Source organism: Corapipo altera, unplaced genomic scaffold (assembly GCF_003945725.1).
Source record: "Corapipo altera isolate COAL_440 unplaced genomic scaffold, ASM394572v1 23, whole genome shotgun sequence".
NCBI classification, from domain to species: domain Eukaryota; kingdom Metazoa; phylum Chordata; class Aves; order Passeriformes; family Pipridae; genus Corapipo; species Corapipo altera.
Window position 1 is genome coordinate 20,491,657 of NW_020884878.1, and position 19,729 is coordinate 20,511,385.

The following is a 19,729-nucleotide window of genomic DNA, read 5'->3' on the forward strand; positions in this document are numbered from 1 at the left end:
GGTGCATATGCTTACCATTCTACAAATCAAATAAAAAGAAGTAATAGTCCAAAATCAAAAGAAAATCATTTCAATCCAACAACAATATTTGCTATTTAAGAGCTTAATGGTTTCCTGCTTATATTTTTCATGGTGGTTTTAGCGGGAGAAGCTTTTATAGGCCTCACAGATCCATTTCAGGGATCAAAGCTGCAGAAGATTTAATATTATCATGATAACTCTATCCTTGAATGTTGAAAGCAATTGCAGATTATTCCCTCCTTTGGTAGTCACATTATTAAAATAGCTGGACATTACTGCCAAGTTAGACATATTTAAATCTTCTGATTCCTTCTAAACAAGTATCTCTATCTCTGGCAATCCACTTCTTGCCAGTTTCCTATAAATTCATTCCAAATTACCAGTATCTTTCCAGCAATGAGAGCTTCCAATATTTTATTGTTTCACCAGCTTTAGTAAGCATGCCATATAATTTCCTCTGTCTTTATGGGAGGCCTGGATTTACTGTGGCCAGCTTTACTGCCAGAAGCAATTGCAAGTGCATTCATTTTTACCATGCACTACATGCAGTGAGCATACAATCATCTTTTGGAACCATTCTGCTCTGGCCTGTCTCTTCCATTAGACATGAACATTTAACATATTCTGTCTTAGCCGTATTTCCACCCTTTTTCCCTATTCTCATTTTCTCACATGCTCTCATTTTCCTAATCTCTTATATTGCTTTGGATTACTTCTGTTCATGTTTGCTTAATGCATTGCATAATTTAATCTGTGACATTTCAGACGATACTGAATTTATCCAGTCAGCAGCCACAACGCAGATCAAGGTCTTCTGAGACAGTGAAAGTAGGAAGGAAATCTTTACCCATGGGAGTTGTTACTCTTTCTCTAGGAGAAGGTATTTGCAATCAACAGGAAGAAGACTGAGATCCAGTTTTTGCTTGGTAAATAATAGGTGGACATCAACAACTCTACAAACTACTTCACGGTCTTTTGCTTACTCTTGTAATTATCACTGAATAAATAACCATGTATTGCCTCCATGGTCTCTTGGTATCGTCCACATTCACTCAATCTCCCTCGTATTTCTGAGTATACGGCAACATAACCTCCAGTATTTTTACATTTATATGCTTATCTATGTATTTTTCACTTGAAATGTTTTGTACCCCAAAACAACCTCTTGTAGAGGTAAAGATAATGTGCTCAAAAGCAAAGGAAAGATCTTAGGTCACTCAACTAAGAAAGCTACACACGCTCACTGCTAAAGTAGGCACACACCTGCTTATCACCCCAGGAAAGCTGCATTTTCCGAAATTGGAATTTATCATGTAGCTGAGCATTCATCACTTGAAGTTAAAATTCAGTTCAAATGCCTGGATTTGCTCCATCTTTGCAGGTCATGGGGAAATCAACCAGGGCAAACTGTCTCCTCTGACACAGAAGCAACAAACAATGCCAGGTTGTTACATCTATGCTCCATATTCTGTTCTGTCCAGCAAATTGCTTACACCTTTATTCATTGTTGTAGTGCTGGTGGGGGAAGGACAATGTATTTTCCCTTTTTCTGAAAGCTTCATGATTTGATCCAAATGAGATGATTACATTTTGTGGAGTTGCTTCAGCTGCCTGTCCGGAGCCAAAACTGAAGAGGTAGGGCAGGCTGAAGCAGTCACGGCTTGACCATGAGCTGGAATTAACACTGTTGCACAGAAATGTGAAACAAAATTTCACGATTTATCTTAATTGACTAACATATTCTCTGTATGTTTTCAAGATGTTGTCATTTGACAAAAACAGTATCTTTGCAGGAATTAAGTAAATTGCTACATATTTCAGAGCTTCCAACTCACGAACACATTCTGCTGTAAGCATTTCTGAACCCAAAGAATGGTTCTCATCAACTGAATCCAGCTAAATGCCATCTAGCTCACCTCAGGTAAAATATTCTTGCTAACTGCAGCTCTCCATGAAATATATTTGTAATCATTAACACTGAAGTCCTCTTTGGAACTTATTTTCCTCTGGAACTGAGCAGGGCTGGATCTACTCAAGTCTTCTGAAATATTGTGCCAACTGCTCTTGCTGAATACCTTCAGTTTAGTGGGATTTATGTTCATTAAATTTGGGTAAGTCTTGTCTGGATACTTTATAGGGAAATACCTTTGAAGTAACCCCTAAAATAACTGTCAAAAAAATTATCTGCCTTTCTAACATTTTTATTTAAGAATGTTTTAACACAACAGCACTCACCATTTTCCAATAGAATAAAAAATATTGGGGGCAGGGGGGTGTCAGAGAACAGGAATTAGTATGAAGGTTAAAGGAACAAAATTAGGGTATCAAAAGAAGCATCAGGTAGAAAATCTTTGTCAGCACTCACACTGTTTTAGGAAAGAATTAAGACTATCTTACAGGGAACTCCCCATAATCAGAGTACTCTGACAAACCTTGTAGCCTGATTTAAAAACAGCCCTGCTGTAACCAGAAGAGTCAGGTCTTTGAAGAACAAAAAATAGCGAAGCTGTATCCAGAAAAACACAGCTGAAGCAAGGGCAGCAATCTGACGCACTTAAATAAACACTTGTTGTCCTCCTATGAGCGTGCCCGCGCTAACCGCTCCCGGGAGCCTGCTGCAGGGCGGGATGAAGCCCGGGGGCAAAGAGAAGGGTGCGGGATGAAGGTGCCCTGGCAGGGTCGGGCACGGCGCCAGGATTCCAGCCCGCGCCCTGCGCCGATCCTCCGGAGAGCCCTCCCGATTGGCTGCCGCGCCCGTCCATCAGCGCTCGGGGCGGGGCCAGCGGCAGGTTCGTCATCGCGGCGCGACGGCGACCAAGCCCGGCCCGGCGTTATGGCGGCGGCGGCGCCCGGCCCGTTCCCGCCCGGCAGCAGCGCTCCGGACGTGGACCTCGCGGCCTCCGAGGTAGCGAGCAGCGCTCTGCGCTGCCTGGCCGGGCTGGCGGGGCAGGTGAGTGCGGACCGGGCGGAGGGGGAGGCTCGAGGCGGGGCTGGCGCCGCGCCCAGCTCACCTCACCTCGTTTCGGGGGCCCGAGCTCCTGCTTGTGTCCGGCCTGCGGGGCCCTCCCGGGCTCCAGGAACAGACTACGGCGCTGTAGAGGACACAAGTCTGCTACAAACCAGGGAGCGGCCTCGCTCCTGCGGTTGTTCGCGCCCGCCCGCAGGAGCGTGGCTGCGGGGGAGGCGGTGCTGGCGGCCTCCCCCTCTCCTTCCGTCCCGGCCCGGGCAGCCTAGGGCGGAAGGGTACTGCTGCTACTCTCTCATAGCCGGGGCCGTGCCTTTGCCTCGTAGTGACGGGGCGTTTCGTGACAATTAGTAGTTTGGCGGATGATTTCTCCCGTGGGAAACTGCAGTCTGCCTAATTGCTGTATCTTCACATTCAGCGATTCTGAATTGAAACGCTACTGAAAGCTTACTGTGTGTAAGGGATCAGGAGGTTGAAGTTAGCCCTGCCTTGGTAATAACATACTGTGAAACAAACAGTGCATCTCAGTGGGTCGGAATTTTTAAAGGAGCTTTGCTCTATGGTACTTAAGTTGAAACACCTACTTTAGGTTGAGTAATGGCTATGAATTATTTAACAGATGTTACAGTAGTGGTGGGAGGGCCTTATCAGGAGAATAGTAACAACTATTACTATAAATAACTTACAGATTAGTTTATTTTCCACTGTGGAAACGTATGTAGTTCTCTGAAGGCAGTAGAAGTACACTCTTGCTTCAAAAATTAGCACTCTAGAGGTTTGGGACGAGATGATGAGCTATATCTGCAGGAGCTGGTGTAACTTAATTTATGTTTATGTAACAGAACTACTCAGAAATGGACTCTTAGATACAGAGGCAGTTTAGTAGTAGCTGCTGGCTGACCTGAAATTATTTTTTAGAGTATTTCACCTCTTGTCTGTGTAGAACTCTGTATTATATTTGCTTCTCACCTCCAAATCTGCTAATAATTGTCTCAGTTTTCAAACAAACAGTGTCCCAAATTAAGGGCTTGAAAATTCAGGCACTGAGTAGTAAGAGTCTCAGTTTTCCTATTTCTGAAGTGGTTAAAAACTACCCTAGCTTTTGAATAGGAGTGCAGTGCTAAACAACTTGATAATCATACACAGAGACATGAAAACTAGTTATGTAGTGAGGATGAAATGCCCCATAATTCTTCCTGGTGAAAATTTTAAATGTGACCAGTGAAGAACTAGTGAATGTCAGTTTATCTAGATGTAATACTGTTATTCATAGTATTGTTCTTACAACATTAATGTTAGCGAAAAGATGGAACTCTTGTATTTATGAAAACCACAAAGAAGACTAACGAGAAAGTTTCCTGAGCTCTTAACCAGGGTACTCATCACAAGTTTAATTGTTTAATTGATGAGTACCAGGGTACTCATCACAAGTTTTCAAAACTACATTAAATACTCTTACTTTCTCTCTTTTCTTCAGTAGCTTACTTGTTCTCCAAAATTTGCTGTGCAGGTAGCATGTCACTGGAGAGAGCTTAGTGATTGTGTGCGTGGACAGTTGTGAGAGACCAGTTTAGAGTTGCTGCATCCCCTCAGTAGAGTTCCAGTAGTTACAGTGCAGAATGTAATTGTCTTCGTTGGTGTTTGTAGTGTCTTATTTCCATGACAGCAGACCCATTTTACTGTCCATTGCACTAAACTATAAAGGTCTGGTTGCTCCATCTCAGCTGGGAAAGTCACTTTAATTGCTCAGTCAAGATCCTTTCCAGCTGTTGAGCTACACGCTTTCTGCCAGCACCTGAGTTAGATTTAACTGTGGTGTTTCCCTTACTGACTCTAGCAATCTGTCTTGCATTTTTGACTGAAAGTACGGACTTCACATTTTTCTTTTATAGAGATGAGTGAGCATATGCCAGATTCTTAGCAGTCACAGTTTGTGGTCTGTCCTAGTAGTTAAGGTTGGATTTATGCTAGCAGGTTGGATTGTAAACAGGAATATTTCTGGTGCAGTAATTTTTTTACTAGGGCAATCAATTGCAGCACGGTGACTGGGAGGACTTCTGAGAATAACAACTCATTAAACCAATGACTGATCCTGAAAAGTTCTTTAAAACTCTAGTGACAGTGTTTTTCATAAAACAGATTTCAAAGAGCTGGAATGACTTATGATCCTGTAAATGGCTGCAGAATAGGCTGTGGAGTTATAAACAGACAAAGGCCTTAAAGTTATCAAAACACTGAATTTATAAACCTGTTTGTCACAATTCTAGTAGGTTTAAGGATGTGAAACACTGAGAACTTACTCTGTTGTACTGGAAACTTGTTTGGATGGAGGAGGGGTTTATTCTTTAACTGTATTTAAAAACAGTGTCTGTGAGTTGAAAATGTTACTGGCCTCTAAATTATTCGAGGTCAGAAGTTCTGATGGCTTTGTACATTGAACCACCTGGACAGTAGTGGCACACTATGATATGAAGGCACACATCAGCTGATTCTTTTCGAAAAAGGGGGCCTATTAGGAAATTGCTGTAGGACTTCTGTTTTATTTCATTACAACAACCTACAGCTGCATCTTTTTTACCCTGACAGTGGTCTGTAATAGAGCATATAGGGGATGTTACTGTAGAAACTCTATGGAGAAATACGTTTCAGATGATGACATACACACAATGGCTTAATTCTTAGAGTAAATTTTGTTTCTCCTAAATTCTAAATACATTCTTGATTTTGAAAGGTATTGAAAATATTATTTCCTAAAACATTACTTTTTTTATATCCTATGTAGCTTAGGTACTAAACAGGAATAATAATTTGTGTGAAAATTGTCTAAAATACATTATATATCTAGTCAGACTGTCTTCTTTGCTATGTAATTTGGGAACTACTGCTGGATTTAAAAAAGCTGATCTTTGACTAAAGAAGGAAGGCTCAGGCTTATAGTTCTTAACATACAAAATTGTGATAACTCATGTGGAACGACTTATCATCCACAGCTTTGCCTTCAGAATGATGGAGGCAGTCTTGTATTCATTTCCCGTTGTTTCCTTGTACTCTGTGCGGTGGATTCAGGAAACAAGTGCATATGGATTCTGTGTTCTCACCCATAACATTTGATGCTGTTAGGTAAATGTCTTTAGACCATAAGTTCAAGGTCACTTTTGTCATCTTCCTGAGGTATCTTTTTCTATTTCACCCACAACCCCTTTTTTAATGGAAGGAGGAGTGAGGGATAGACATACAAATATGCATATAAATTGGGAATTCAGTGTGGCAAGCAGAGTACCTGTAGGACCTCTTGATTTTAAACAAGAATTTTATCTGTATTTAGAATTTGGGGATCACCTGCAGAATGTTTGTTTGAAGAAAAACCTACTTGGCTTTAAGAAATGAAAGTGCTCATTACTTCAAGATCTTGAGGAGTTTTAGTATAACAAAAATGGTGAAGGTGGGTGTGAATGAATGTGTGTAGTTAATTAGTGATCACTGACAATTGGCTTTGTGTTAGAAAGCAAAAGTTTATTTTTTAGGCTTATAGAAGATACGTAGTTCTTTTAAATAAAACTTCAGATTCACTATATGTGTTTATTGCTTTGGGGGTTAAACATTGCAATTCCTTGGTAAAGAGAATAGACTGTGGCAATTGTTATTTTGATCCAAATGCATATGCAGGAAAATAGTGTGGTTTGGAAATGGCTGTGGTAGTGGTGCTGTGTAGTCTAGAGTTTGTTTACCTTGAGATTTTTTAAATATTTATTTTTATACACATATTTTTTATGCAAAGCTTCCTTTGGATTCGCAGCAAGTAAAAAATTCAAGAATATGGCATGGTGCCACATCAAGACATTGGTCTTGCAGGCATAGATAGTGTTACAAATCTGTGCATAAAATACCTGAACCTACAGGAGATTGCCATCCTGGATACATGTTTCTTCCTACTGGTGGTGCTAGCGTCTGTTAGAAGTAGGTACGAGTGATCAACATAAATGGTATGTTTTTGTATGATAATTAATTGAATAAAGCTAAGGACCAGATTAATACAATGACTATATGATGAGTTAGTAAGGAATTTTTAATTTTTGAATATACTCTACGAATACCACAACAGCTACTTGGACTATAATTAATATCAAACCTTTCCAATGTCCTCATATAAAAAGGGTATGGGTCTGTATGAGACTGAGCATAATTGTTTTCTTGTAGAAGTCTTGTATAGTTCTGTGATGTTGATACAGATAACATAATTTTTTGTTTGTTTTGCCCTGTTGAAGTTTAACCTCGGAGACGATATTGTGAAAGTTGTAATCGATTGGAGCAAGCTTCAGAGCACATCAGCACTTCAGCCAGCATTGCTCTTTAGTGCACTTCAGCAGCATATTTTGTGTTTACAGGTAAATATTTCACGGGACACATTTGACTTGACAAAAGTGATCAACAACTGAAAGTAGTTATATATCTAAACTGTAAAATTTTAGTAATTTTGATCTTACATTGCTCTGTTCAACAAAAAAGGAATGCAAAAGTATTAAATGCTTGGGATTCCGCTATACTCCATAGGTACTCACGCTTACGGATTTTTCAGATTAGTGTTGAGAATAGCCACTGTAGGTGAGCAGGCTGAATAAATGCAGCCTCATTGATTTCTAGACTTGCATTGTAAATGTGATACATTTCCATCTATGGTGGGTTATAATTAAGCAATAAGACACGGCAGGTGTGTGTCATGCTATGATAATGATTCCATGCGTTGGGTGAGTTTTGAGGCTCATAGAGTGCTTTCAGTGGTTCAAGAAGTGGCATTATCCCAGCATGACACATCCTGGAGTGTCTTACTGCAATTAAATATATTTTCAGTGTAGTTTTTTTTTTTTTTTTAAAGAGTAATTTCTTTGACATTAATGTCTCATCTTGCCAAGTAGCCAGTCACCATTACTGTCATTTCTTTTAACTATTTGAAACTTTCCTACCCTGCTAAAAGTACGTGTAATTTAGTTGCGTGGCAGGGAGGGTTAGTGGTTTGTCAGCTAGTAACTGAACAGTGTTTTGACTTTGATAGTTCATATGTAAAAGATGGGGATTTGAATACCAGTATTTTGCTTCAGCTAGTCAATGAATTATTTCAGGTGAGTAGTACTGAGAGGATGAAAAAGGAAGTTTCTGTGTTTGCTTGTCTGTAGGTAAAAGAAAGACCCTTTGTTTTCCAGACATCCACCATATCTTTGGTGTGATGAACAGAAAGAGAAAATATGCAAGATAAAAGCAAGTAAAATTTACATCCAACTGTCAAAACACTCCAAGTAGGAATTTGATTCCATGTAAGGAAACAGGACTGGTAAAAATCATGTTGTCTTTAAAAAAGTAAAATAATTACTAGAGAGAAAATAAAGCTATGGTATTCAGATTAGATGAAACTGATAAAAATTAAAAAAGAGGCAGTGGCATATATATGTACTGAGGTTTTGTTATTACATCATGTGTAAGAGTTAGTGCAGTAGAATAAGCATTTTTGCCACTACAAATGTCAGTGCATTCTCTCATTTAATTTCATGACCTAAGTAGATAATGAACCGTGTCAAGCAAAGCATGTGTTCGGGATAATGCCTACATATTTCATGTCTGTGTTCTCTCATTCAGTTGAGCAACTGTGGTTTCAAGTGGAGAACCTAGTGCTGTGGTGATAAAGTAAAGGCTTTACAGTGTAAAAGCACTGGCTTTCATGTTAAGGAGGAAAAAATACTAAGCCTTACTGTTCTGAGTAAGCATTTGAATGACATGTTAATTAAGTGGCAATGATGCCAGCGATTGAAGCTTTGATTTACAGACTGATTGTCACAGAAATTTGGGAGTTTTCCTCTACAAATCTCTAAAAGACACAGGTCAAAAAGGTCAGAATCATGGTGTGCACGGTATTTGGAAGGCTTTTTTCTAATCTTATTACTGTACTCCATTAGAGGAAGATGTTGTAATTCCCCAAAATTATTTCTGTTGGTCTGGTTTGGAAATTGTGGTAGTACTCAGCTTTTTGTTTTTAGGATTTTTTGGCTTTTATTTTTTTTAACCCTAACATACAGTTTTCTTTGTTCAGCCTCTTTTAGAAAAACTCCAGGCTTTGATTAAAGAGGAAAATATGGGCCATGTGGAACCCACAGGTAAACCAGAAAGCCAAACCTGTGAAACAAGTTCAGATATTTATGATGGTAACTGTCAGACTGAAGAAAAGTATCCAAGTTATGACTTGGGAGATCTGAAGGATACTCGTATTCATTTTGATCCAGAGGTGGTCCAAATAAAAGCTGGAAAAGCAGAAGTAAGTGATTAACCTAAATTTAAAAACAAACAAGCAAAAAAAAACTTTCTAAATTTTAAATTTTAAGAATGAAGTAGATATATGCCATCATGTTTATTACCTGCAGATTGACAGGCGGATATCAGCCTTCATCGAGAGGAAACAAGCTGAGATCAATGAAAATAATGTCAGGGAATTTTGCAATGTTATTGATTGTAATCAAGGTAACTGGCTAGCCAGACTTTAATCTTCATAGCAATTTAAGTTGTGTGGTTTTTTTTTCTTTAATAATTTTTTTATTTTCAAAAGCACTGATCTATATTTAAAACTGAACTTTCTTTTATGAGTAACTTTGTTTTAAAATTAGGAACTTGCATGTGCACTGCAGTTGTCAGAAAAACAAAGAAAGTAGTCACTGGATGACAGTGTTTAATGCATCTCATACAGAAAGATTATAGCTATTATTGTGTTCATTTTAAGAATTTCTATCTTAGATCAGATGATTTTGTAGCAATTGTTCCTGGTGCTTAACTAGGTGTTCCTCCAAAGTAAATGGAATTGCAATTCAGAAATGTCTTGTGAATTGCATATTCCAACTGAAGTTAATTTAATGCTAGTTAAATTACAAAGAACTATTTTTACAATCAATTTGAGTTACTAGCTGCTTAAAAAAACTTTTTTCTTTTAACATTGCTCATGCTGTTGGTGTTTTACATACACCGACTGGTACAATTGGCTGTATCTGTAACCAAACAATCTTAAATCCATCTAGCAGGCTGGATTCCATTTACACAATCAGTAACCATGTAGGCAAATGCATCTTAAAAGTGAAGACACTTTTAGATACTCAAGTGGTATGGAGACATTTTCAAAGTACCTGTGAACCCAGATGTGCATTGTCTCTGTAATGTACTTATGCTCTTGGAGATCAATGTGTATTGTTCCATAAGCTTCTAGGAGAGTAATTCCTTGAATGTTAGTTGGAATTCAAATGACATCTGAAGTCTAGCAGAATATGCTAGATAGTAAAATACTCATTCTTGAAATTGTTAATTATGTACAGAAGAAATTATAAGATCTTTCTTCATATATTCAGACGTAACAAATAAAATACATGTAAAGCTTTAGTTTATATGAACAGAGTTTAAAATGTAAACATTAGAATAAACTGAGATGGTCTCTACTGTAGGTTTTTATGGCTAAACAAATGCAATAAATCACAGGCATCAAAATAAATGCAGGAAGACTTACAAAAGAATGCTGATGAGTACACTATATCAGTCTAAAAATACGAGAACAGTTTCAGAAAAGGGCATAAAACCAAAATAACACTGGTAAGCAGGAAAAAGGCTTCTACAGGAAGAAAGAAATAAGTTACAGAGAAACACAGTGAGAAGTAAAAACCAAGTAAATTTAGTCCTGATCCAGTAAACTTCTCTGTACATGTGTGCATACATTTATATGAGAGACTTATCCAATTAAAACCAGTAGGTCCATGCAAGTGTATGAAACTCTTAATGGGCAAGTGTTTATAGAATGAATGAAGTATTTCTAATGTTTTTATTGTCTGAAACATTTTAATTAGATTTGTAAAAGCATCAAAGCTGATGGTGGTTAGAATATTTTCAATTATAAATACATAATTAAGACCTCATTTTCTATATTATTATGTATTTAGAAAATAGCTGTGCCAGAACAGATGCAATTTTCACACCCTACCCTGGATTTAAAAGCCATATAAAGGGTAAGCAGCTCTTCTAATACCCATTTTATTAATTGTCCATATATAATAGCATTGATGAATTTTTGACTTTAGAACTTTTTGTATAATGCAAATGTATTGATTTTTGACTCTAGTGAATAATTTTACATCTTCAGTTATGTCTCCAAGGTTTTCAATCGCATATCTGCTTCACTAAACTAATGCTTAGGCGCTAAAGACCAAAACAAAATAGCCTATTTTCATTGTCTGAAAGGAAATGTGCAAAAGATAAAGCAGGACAGAGAAGCTGAACAATTCTTAGCTTTTCTTCGAAGATGAAGCCAGCAGTTCAATTAAGGAATGGAAATTAAACAGAATTATCTTTTATTCTTCATTAGTTGGTATAATGTATTGAAATAGAAAATAGTTTTGAGACACAGTGAAAGTTCCAAGACATAGGTTTATGGGAAGTGACAGACTGGGGAACGAGTTTACCACTGCACTAACTTTTAGAAAGGAGTAAATAGTATAGAAATGGTTGTCCAACAAAAGTTACGTATAAAATATTGCTTGTCCATCTGTTACCCTGTCTAAAAACAAACAAAAAAAATACCCAAAATGAGAATGAAAGTAACCCTCGTCTCTCTTTTGAGAGAGGTAGTATTCAGTTATCCACTTGATATTGGTTCTAAAAACCAATTAATTATTCTGAATTATATAATTCAGAATAATACTGTGAAGCACAATGATAGGTATTGAAAGGTCTGCTGAGTTAAGAGGGAGATGGGAAAGTGAGTTTGATTTTAGAATCTTTCCCTAAGAAGCTCTTTCACTAGTCAGTTTTTTTAAACTGAGTGCTAGTTTGCGCTTCAAGGAACAGTTCATAACTGAAACATGAATAAACATAGAATAGAAAGGAATTGGAAGTAAAACCAGCATAAACTAAAGCAAGAATGTAGCATGTGGCCTTCATGAAATACTGAGTAAGAAGGTGGGGGGGTTGTGTGCGTGCTTCAGTGTCTGGAGCTGCCAACAAAGTCTACAGTACACTGCAGTAGTTGTATCAGGAAGGACTTAAGAAATGACTGCGACTTAAAGAGAAGTGATCAAAATCATCTGATGAAGACATGGCTCAGCATGGGTAAAAGAATCAGCTGTAGAGTCACTAAAGCTTTTACTCAAATAACAAAGATTAGAAGTGAACTTCCTTGTTGAGGTTCATACTGGTTCTTCTGGTTGTTTACCTCTCCGTGTCTTCATGTATTTATGATGCTTCCTGTAATATTTGGTCTGGCCTCTTCTTTGCATTCATAACAGCTCACATGTACAACTGCTGACATAGATATCAAGGTTTCTGCTATTTATCAGCAGCTGATGACAAATTCTTGATACAGCTATTCTACATGAATGTATGAGTAAATCTTTTAGTTTGCATATGTGAAGTCCTAGATTTTTGTTTTGTTTAGTTGCTCATGCAAAAAAAAGGAAAATACTTTTACTTCAACTTTTGATCTTAATGCATGTGGGACCTTTCATATGAGAGATTTGTGTGAAATTAATTTAACACAGGTTTTAATGTTTGAATATTTTGATTCTTTTAGTTATATATATGTTTCATATGTGAAATTTGTGTTCTCTTGACCTAGTTTCTAGGGTAGTAAATACATACGGACCTCAGACTAGGTCTGAAGGAGCGCTTAGGTCTAGTCACAAAGCCAGCCAACCCATGCATGATTGTGGAAACCAAGCTGTTGAGGAGAGATTGCAAAACATTGAAGCACACTTACGGTTACAAACAGGTTTGTATCGTGTTTTAATTTTGACTTTGGTGTGCCAGTTTATACTACAGTTATCATTACTATGGTAAAACTGGGCACGTCTATAAAAATTGTTACTGTAAAACAGTGGGTAGATCCACTGAAGGGTTTAGTCACCCCAAGAGCAACAATCCTATGCCCAAAATGGAACCTAGGTTTGAGCCCAAACTGGGATGCTGAGTTAGTAAATGTACATTTTATGTGGTGGCAAATGAGAGAGGCACTTCAGAACAGGATTTAAAACAATGCTGAAGATTTGGTGGTAGGGGTTCTTCATAGCCACTAGAGTTGTCCTGACTGGACCCACTGAACAGGAAAAGCTGAGGTTAGGTCTCAGTGCTGCTTCATGGACAGCGTGTCCTGGGGACAAAATCAACCCAGAGGACAACTGAAAACCTTTCCTAACAGTGGATGATTCTTAAAATAATTAAGAATAAAGCTTATATCCCAGAATCTGAGAAGCTTGTTGTCAGTACTTCCCTTTAGCCGTGCAAACATGAGTCCACACCTTTCACTAAAATAAATGCCATAGCCATCAGGCTACTGACATGTTTTAGGTAGTTGCTTTCCTCACCACAGCCCCAGTTTGTTATATTATAAATCAATGAGGCACTTATCAAGAAGGAATTTGTATTTTTCTTTAAAATTGTTTACAAAACAGGACAAAAGCCCAGATTTTCATCTAGTAAAGTGAAATTTCTACACATCACACTGCAGGCACACTTGACTTTTTTTGTCTTTTGAATACTGAATAGATGCCAATCCATTCTCTAGGAATATGGTGAACATTCACTAGATTATTAGATTCCTCTGAATATGTACTGTATTAAAAGTCCTCTGGCAGCAAGGAGAGTAGGATATGCCTAGATACGGTTGAGGCAGCAGTGAGAGCTTCATGCTTAGCTGTATAGCTGTCTGAAAAATAAGCTGGCTTTTGTGAATGGAAATAGAATTTGAAAGTGGCTGACCAGTATTAGGGTGACAATGTGTAGTAGCTTTGCAGTTCATGTGCATTGGGGACAACGATTGGAGGTAGTTAAGGAGGGGTCATTGCTTCCACATCGTGCCTATAAAAGATGATAGATAATGTTGTTTGAAGGAAGAGGTCAGCTTAACTACAGTATAGGGTAAGAAGGTGAAAGCGTGCAATACCAACTCAACTCCTGTCCAAATCAGCATTCACGGGGAAGGTCTCAAGGTTATTTGATGCTTATCCCAGCAGCTGTGGAAAAAGTATTAATCTGAGCAGGTAACATGCCTCACCTACCTGCTTACCAATTTTTGTTTCTGGCAACAGAAGAGTTAATCTTGACTCACCTGCTGTTTTTCAGAACAGCTTCTTCTAGTGCTAGCAGTGCTCTTTTCCCTTTACACTAAGAGAAAGCAATATTAAGAGTGAGAGGTTAGCCAATTTAATTAGTAGCTGCTGAGTGTTGAGTAGAGAGCAGAACTGACGGAGGGAAGCTACCTGAAAAATTGTTTCTCTGAAGGGACAAAATAGGTGAATTACTAAAACCCCACAAACTTATTTCAGTGCTTATTTCAGTAGTTTGTGGAATAGAATTGTCTTGTCTAAAAGACCCAGAAATAGAGGAAAATGGGTGACAAGAAGTAAAAGTTTGCTACGGCTTTGGTTGTCAGTGTTCAGAACCAGACTGTCATTTTAATTGGAATAGCCAGCACTTGTAATAAACAGTTATTTCAGTTTATAAAATACTGTGTAGTGTAAGTAAGATGCTTGCTAAGACTGATCTTTTGATAAGCCCAAACTGCTGTAGTATAGATGAAAAGAGCAAATGGGTTGAGGTGGTTTTTTTGTTTCTGTTGTCTTTGTGGTGGTTGTGGGTTTTGTTGTGGGTTGGGGTTTTTGTTTGGTTGGATTTTTTTTGGGGGGGTGGTTTGAGGTTTTTTGTCTTGTTTGGTTTGTTGGTTTTTTGGTCCCCCAAGGCTCTTTTATTCCATTTGACACACACGTTCCCCACCCCTGTTCTCCCACCTATAGCCAGGCAAATGCTGTTTTTTGTCAAGCACAACTCATACTTGTCCTCTAATCTCTGATGCCCAGTGGAGATAGGTTTCTTTCAGAACAATCTTAGATATCAGTGCTTAATTCATGTGTGCTCTGCCATCCCATCTGCCCTCTCTAGTGCTGCTGTCAGTTTTGAAGTGGTAACATTTCATGTATGACCAGTGTAAGACTGATTATTAGTTGTTCAAGGGATCTTTTCAGACATACTTCAGCCAAATGCTGAAGTTGTCTTATGGCCTTCACTGGCTGCCACTGGCTTATCAATTAGGTTTTACCCTGAATTATACTAATTATCCTTCCTTTTTATTATCCCATCCATTTATTTTGTTTCAGCTACTGGTTGATAGCTGGTCTTGAAGAATTCACATGTCAAATTTGCAATTTTTAGTTTTAAAAGTTACTCAAGAGCTTTTCCTGATTTCTTTGCATTTGTACTGATGCATTTAGGTGGTCCGGTACCAAGAGACATTTATCAGAGAATTAAGAAGCTTGAAGATAAAATCCTTGAGCTGGAAGGACTGTCTCCTGAATATTTTCAATCTGTAGTAAGAAATTCTCTCACCTTTTGGCATACCTAAATGCATTTGGGCCTTTTCTGCTTAAATCTTTGATGTACAGAGAAAAACTAAGGAGTTGGAGGGCAGACACTTTTGATAGACAACTCTGGCTTGATGTAATGGTTACATTACATGTGGACCATCTAGTCAAGTTCATATTCATGTCTACCTAATTTCTCATTCCAAAGAAAATATTATTTGTTGGGGGAAAAATTGCAGCCACTCAAGCTGAAATAATTTGTGAGAAATATATCTCAGAGGTTGGATTTCTCCCCTCTGCCCCAAAATCTGAAGTGTTTCTTATGTCAAAAAAATTGACTGAAGTTTTGATTTTGATACAAATCATTAATGGCTTAAATCAGCTGAAATCTTTTGGGCTTCTGTACGTGATCTAATTATTAACAATCAGCTATGTGAATAACTTCCAAAAGGATTCATGTGATTCTATGATTTAGATTTCTTTGTTTCCAGTGTTCAGGCAGAGTTTTGAATAATACACTTTAACCTTCACTCACCCAAGTATATTAGGACAAAGAGAACATCGTTACTATGTTAGGCTCTACTTGACTGTAGAAATTTCTTGTCAGTTGTCTTGCTCTTCTTTCCACATGTAACAGTAACAATATCTCTCTTACTGTTGATCATATTTTAATTTATATCTTCTCCCTTGAGACCAGCCAAAGAAGAGTCAGCAATAAAAATAAATGGCAATATTATAAATTTGTTTCATTTTTTAATCTGTACTGGAGATCAATAAAGTTCTTTATTTGTGAGGCTATTCCTTCAAGTTCTTGAAAACCATAAGTTAAAACGTACACTTTCATAAGCTGAAATTTCTATGGAAAGTGCTTTGAGTCTTTTCTAGAATGAGGTTTGGAGAAAAATTCATGATGGTGTCAATAGTAGTGTGTGTTGCACAGTAATTAGTATATTTTATCTAAAGTTTGGCATAAATATTTCAAATCTCAATTCTGTCTGAAAGAAGCTTCAGTTAAATTGATAGCTGTTGACTGCCAAGCATGGAGAAGCTTGAACAGGTTCTGACTTTTCTCTAGTAGTGTTTCTCATGATCCAAAGTACTTAATTATAAAAAAGATTTCTTTAATCCATGGAATGGCAGTCAGTGTTTTTTCTCTTTCCTTTAAAGACTCTTGTCAATGTTGTTACAGAATTATTTGTGGTCCTCTGTTAGTGCAACATTAAGTATGTTTTGATTATGTCTTTTCTTCAGAGCTGTTCTGGCAAGAGGAGAAAGGTTCAACCTCCCCATGTAAGTGCCGTTAACTTTTGTTTATCTTAAGTTTAAGATGTTTTGAGCGAAAAGTAAGCAGAAGTTCTACCAAGCAAATATCTGACTTCTCAGAAATAGCTGCATCTGTATTGAATAGTTTGCTGGCAAAGAAAGAGGGAAAGAATCAGAAAGGTAATAGGTGTTACAATGAAATGAGTCTTCTAAGAATCTGTATTAGAGTAAATTGGTGTTTTCACTAGTTAAAAGGATGACAGAATAAAGCAAATCTGTAATGATGTGAATCAAACTGGGAGTAGCAAGCAATTTCTGTATTCTGATCAGTAATGCCTTCTGGTTTTGTTCTGTGGCTTAATGGTTTATGTTGATTTTCAAAATTATTTTTCAATTTGCTTTATTGGTTTATGAAGAGACAAAAGTAGAAATGGCTGGCTCAGCAAAAGTACTACAGAAAGACCCAGCATTGTAGCAGATACTAACCTAAGTCAGTAAGACTTGCCATTTTCACAACACCATCACATGAGAGAATGCATTAACTGTGTACCTTAGACCACAAAAGAGAAGTTATCCTTGGTGCAAGTGGGACCATGGCTGGAACGCTGTCTGCTACTAGCCAGCACACTTGGAGACGGAAAGACTGGGGACAATGCTTAGAATGGGATGTGGGCCATCTGAGAATTGAGGAAGTAGACTTGTTTATATGAGGAAAAAAATCCTGCATAGGATGAAATATTTTTATGAAAAGGATGACGACCAGTTTGTGTAAGAAGACATCGAAAGATTGTCAGGTTAAGTGGGCGCAGAGGAGCTTGATGTTGGACAATAGGAAAAAACCCTTCAGCTGTAAAACCCAAGTTCCGTGAGATCTATATGGTCTCATCTGGTGCTTTAACATCAAAGGATTTCTTGGGTTTTTTTATGAGCAGATTAAACAAACGTCTAACAGAAGTAACCTGGCTATATCAATCGATCTCTGATTATGACTGTCTGTTTCTTCTAAGTTTACATTCTTTTTTTTCAAGTTTAAATAGTCAAAGACTAGATTCAGACAATTTTGCAAAAGTATTTCTGTCACTTAGTGCAATATGCAGTGACCTCAAGTATCAAGTGCTAGGCCACTTCTCCTAGCAAGTACAAGATGTAAATGATTGTGATTTTTATTTTGTTCTTTTAGCAGAACTATTCATTGGCTGAACTTGATGAAAAGATTAATGCTATAAAACAGGCATTACTGAGGAAAACAAAAGAAAGCAAGTCCAAGGAGGCTGAGCAGCTTCTTCGATAAAAAAAGTCATTTCAGAATCTTCACCGTGCTTTACACATAAACCATAGATAGACCTGGGTAGTGTGCATTGGGGATGATTTTAGCAATGAAGACAAAGTATGCATATAAGCTCCTTTTGGATGATCTTGACAGCTTTCTTTCATAATAACTCATTTAAAAGCATTCTTATTAATGAAATAGTTACTTTAAAATGAAGAATGTTTCAGGAATATCATTCTAATAATCCACTCCCTTCTGTTATAAAGGAGGATTGCAGCATTGTTTGTGTGTGGAAAGTCTCAACCTGCATACAAAAGCTATATCTCTCATGTAATTCTTTATGACTCAGTGTTTGAAAGGGCTGTCTTTTGAGTACTTTTCATCTAAAGTTTGCATAGAGTTGTAAAATAAAATTAAGTATTTCCTCAGAAATAAACTGTCTCGGGGAAAAAAAAAATTACAAAAAATCTTTCAGTATGCATGCTTACCTGCATTTTTTTTCCCAAATTTGTCACCATTTTCACAGCTGTTAGAAATGCAGCAAATTGCATTTGTTTGACAGGTGGTTATGGAAATCCTATATGTGTAAATAAAAACAACTGTTCTTCACTTCCTCAGTGTTCTGTGTGAATTCAAACTTCATACCCTGCTAACAAACTCAATATGTTCTAAAGGTGGGAGATTTTGAGGAGCATGCCAGCAAGGCACCAACTTCCCTTCCATTTGCATACTTAGATGACTTTTGAATCATGGATGCTGGCTATGTAGTTGAAATTAAAGTCAGACCTTTGCCCACACACTGCAGCGTGATTTTGTTGTGACACTTTATTTTTGTTTGTTTGTTTTAATAAACCGTTTTTTATTTATACAAGTTCTTTATTTACTGTCTTTATTCCAGTTTAGAAGAGAAGTAGCTGTTGCAAAGGGAGTTTTGTGTTAACTACTCTTCTTACAGCAGTCATACCGTTGATGTCCTTGTATCACAGTGACAGGTGTTATGAACAGTACTGACTGGACACAGTCTTTGAAGAATAGTAGGCGTTTTCTGTGACTCCATGTTCTTATCTAGACTAACATTTGTTGTAGCAACTGCAGCTAATGCTTCTCTGAAGGTGATTTCCTCAAGAGAGACTGGTTACAAAGACTGCATTAGCAGTTTCAAAGTGGCTTTTTCAGTAGTGAATTGCCTGCTACTTGAAAGATCTCTTGCCATGGAACTCTCCTTCTCCTCTATTGACATGGCAGCAACATAGCAGTTAAGGGTTAAAAGCATAATAAAGATGCATTGTAGCATGACAATAGCTAAGGAGATGATGGATGTACTCTGGATTGTAATTTATTAACCCTGTATAATTTATCAAATAACTTGCTATGGATAAACTTGAAAAACGTCATGGTATTCGTCTTGCTTTGTTACTAGTCCTTTGCCATTCTTTGGTTTCAAGTTCTCAATTTCTTGAATGCTTAATGCCAATGTTCCTGTACTATAAAAATTCATTGGAAAGATGTTTTCTACTCTGAGCCAAATGTTAAAAGTACTTGCGTATTTCAGAGGGCTACCAAGCTGTTGGAAGTTTTCCTTCCTCTGCTAGGTGACCTGTATGCACAAAGGGACAGGGGAACAAGATTCTTCTGGTGTTCAATACTAATGGTCTTACTAGTTTATCCTGGCTTGCTTTTTGTCTCTTTGGGCTTGACCTCCTACAGTTAACTTCTACTGTAAGGACTGTTTCTTCAGAAAAAACTGAAATACCCAATCCACCACAGCCTCATAATAAAGTGGATGCAGAATAGACCTCTTACACCATCTGTTTTTAAGATCTACCAATTATGCTGTTCTTCCTC

At 37.6% G+C, this 19,729-nt stretch overlaps 1 protein-coding gene across 3 annotated transcripts; it reads left to right on the top strand.

Moving 5' to 3' along the window:
* Positions 1 to 2,833: 2,833 nt before the first annotated feature.
* MBIP (MAP3K12 binding inhibitory protein 1) lies at positions 2,834 to 18,755 on the top strand. 3 transcript variants are annotated; one of them, XM_027637623.1, is made up of 9 exons: positions 2,834 to 2,971; positions 7,252 to 7,371; positions 9,066 to 9,287; positions 9,394 to 9,490; positions 10,945 to 11,010; positions 12,615 to 12,767; positions 15,262 to 15,359; positions 16,603 to 16,641; positions 17,795 to 18,755. In XM_027637623.1, the coding sequence occupies exons 1-9, from the start codon at positions 2,855 to 2,857 to the stop codon at positions 17,903 to 17,905; spliced, it is 1,023 nt and encodes a 340-aa protein (XP_027493424.1). In that variant the 5' UTR covers positions 2,834 to 2,854; the 3' UTR covers positions 17,906 to 18,755. The 3 variants fall into 3 exon arrangements, with proteins under 3 accessions (XP_027493424.1, XP_027493425.1, XP_027493426.1); XM_027637624.1 differs by having other exon boundaries at positions 17,798 to 18,755; XM_027637625.1 differs by lacking the exon at positions 15,262 to 15,359 and having other exon boundaries at positions 17,795 to 17,931.
* Positions 18,756 to 19,729: the final 974 nt, after the last annotated feature.

Excerpts from the sequence above, each read along its gene's own strand:
- MBIP (XM_027637623.1), top strand. The coding sequence starts at position 2,855 with ATGGCGGCGGCGGCGCCCGGCCCGTTCCCGCCCGGCAGCAGCGCTCCG. Across the intron at positions 12,768-15,261 it reads ACACTTACGGTTACAAACAG|GTGGTCCGGTACCAAGAGAC; the intron begins GTTTGTATCGTG and ends TGATGCATTTAG. Across the intron at positions 16,642-17,794 it reads GAAAGGTTCAACCTCCCCAT|CAGAACTATTCATTGGCTGA; the intron begins GTAAGTGCCGTT and ends TTGTTCTTTTAG.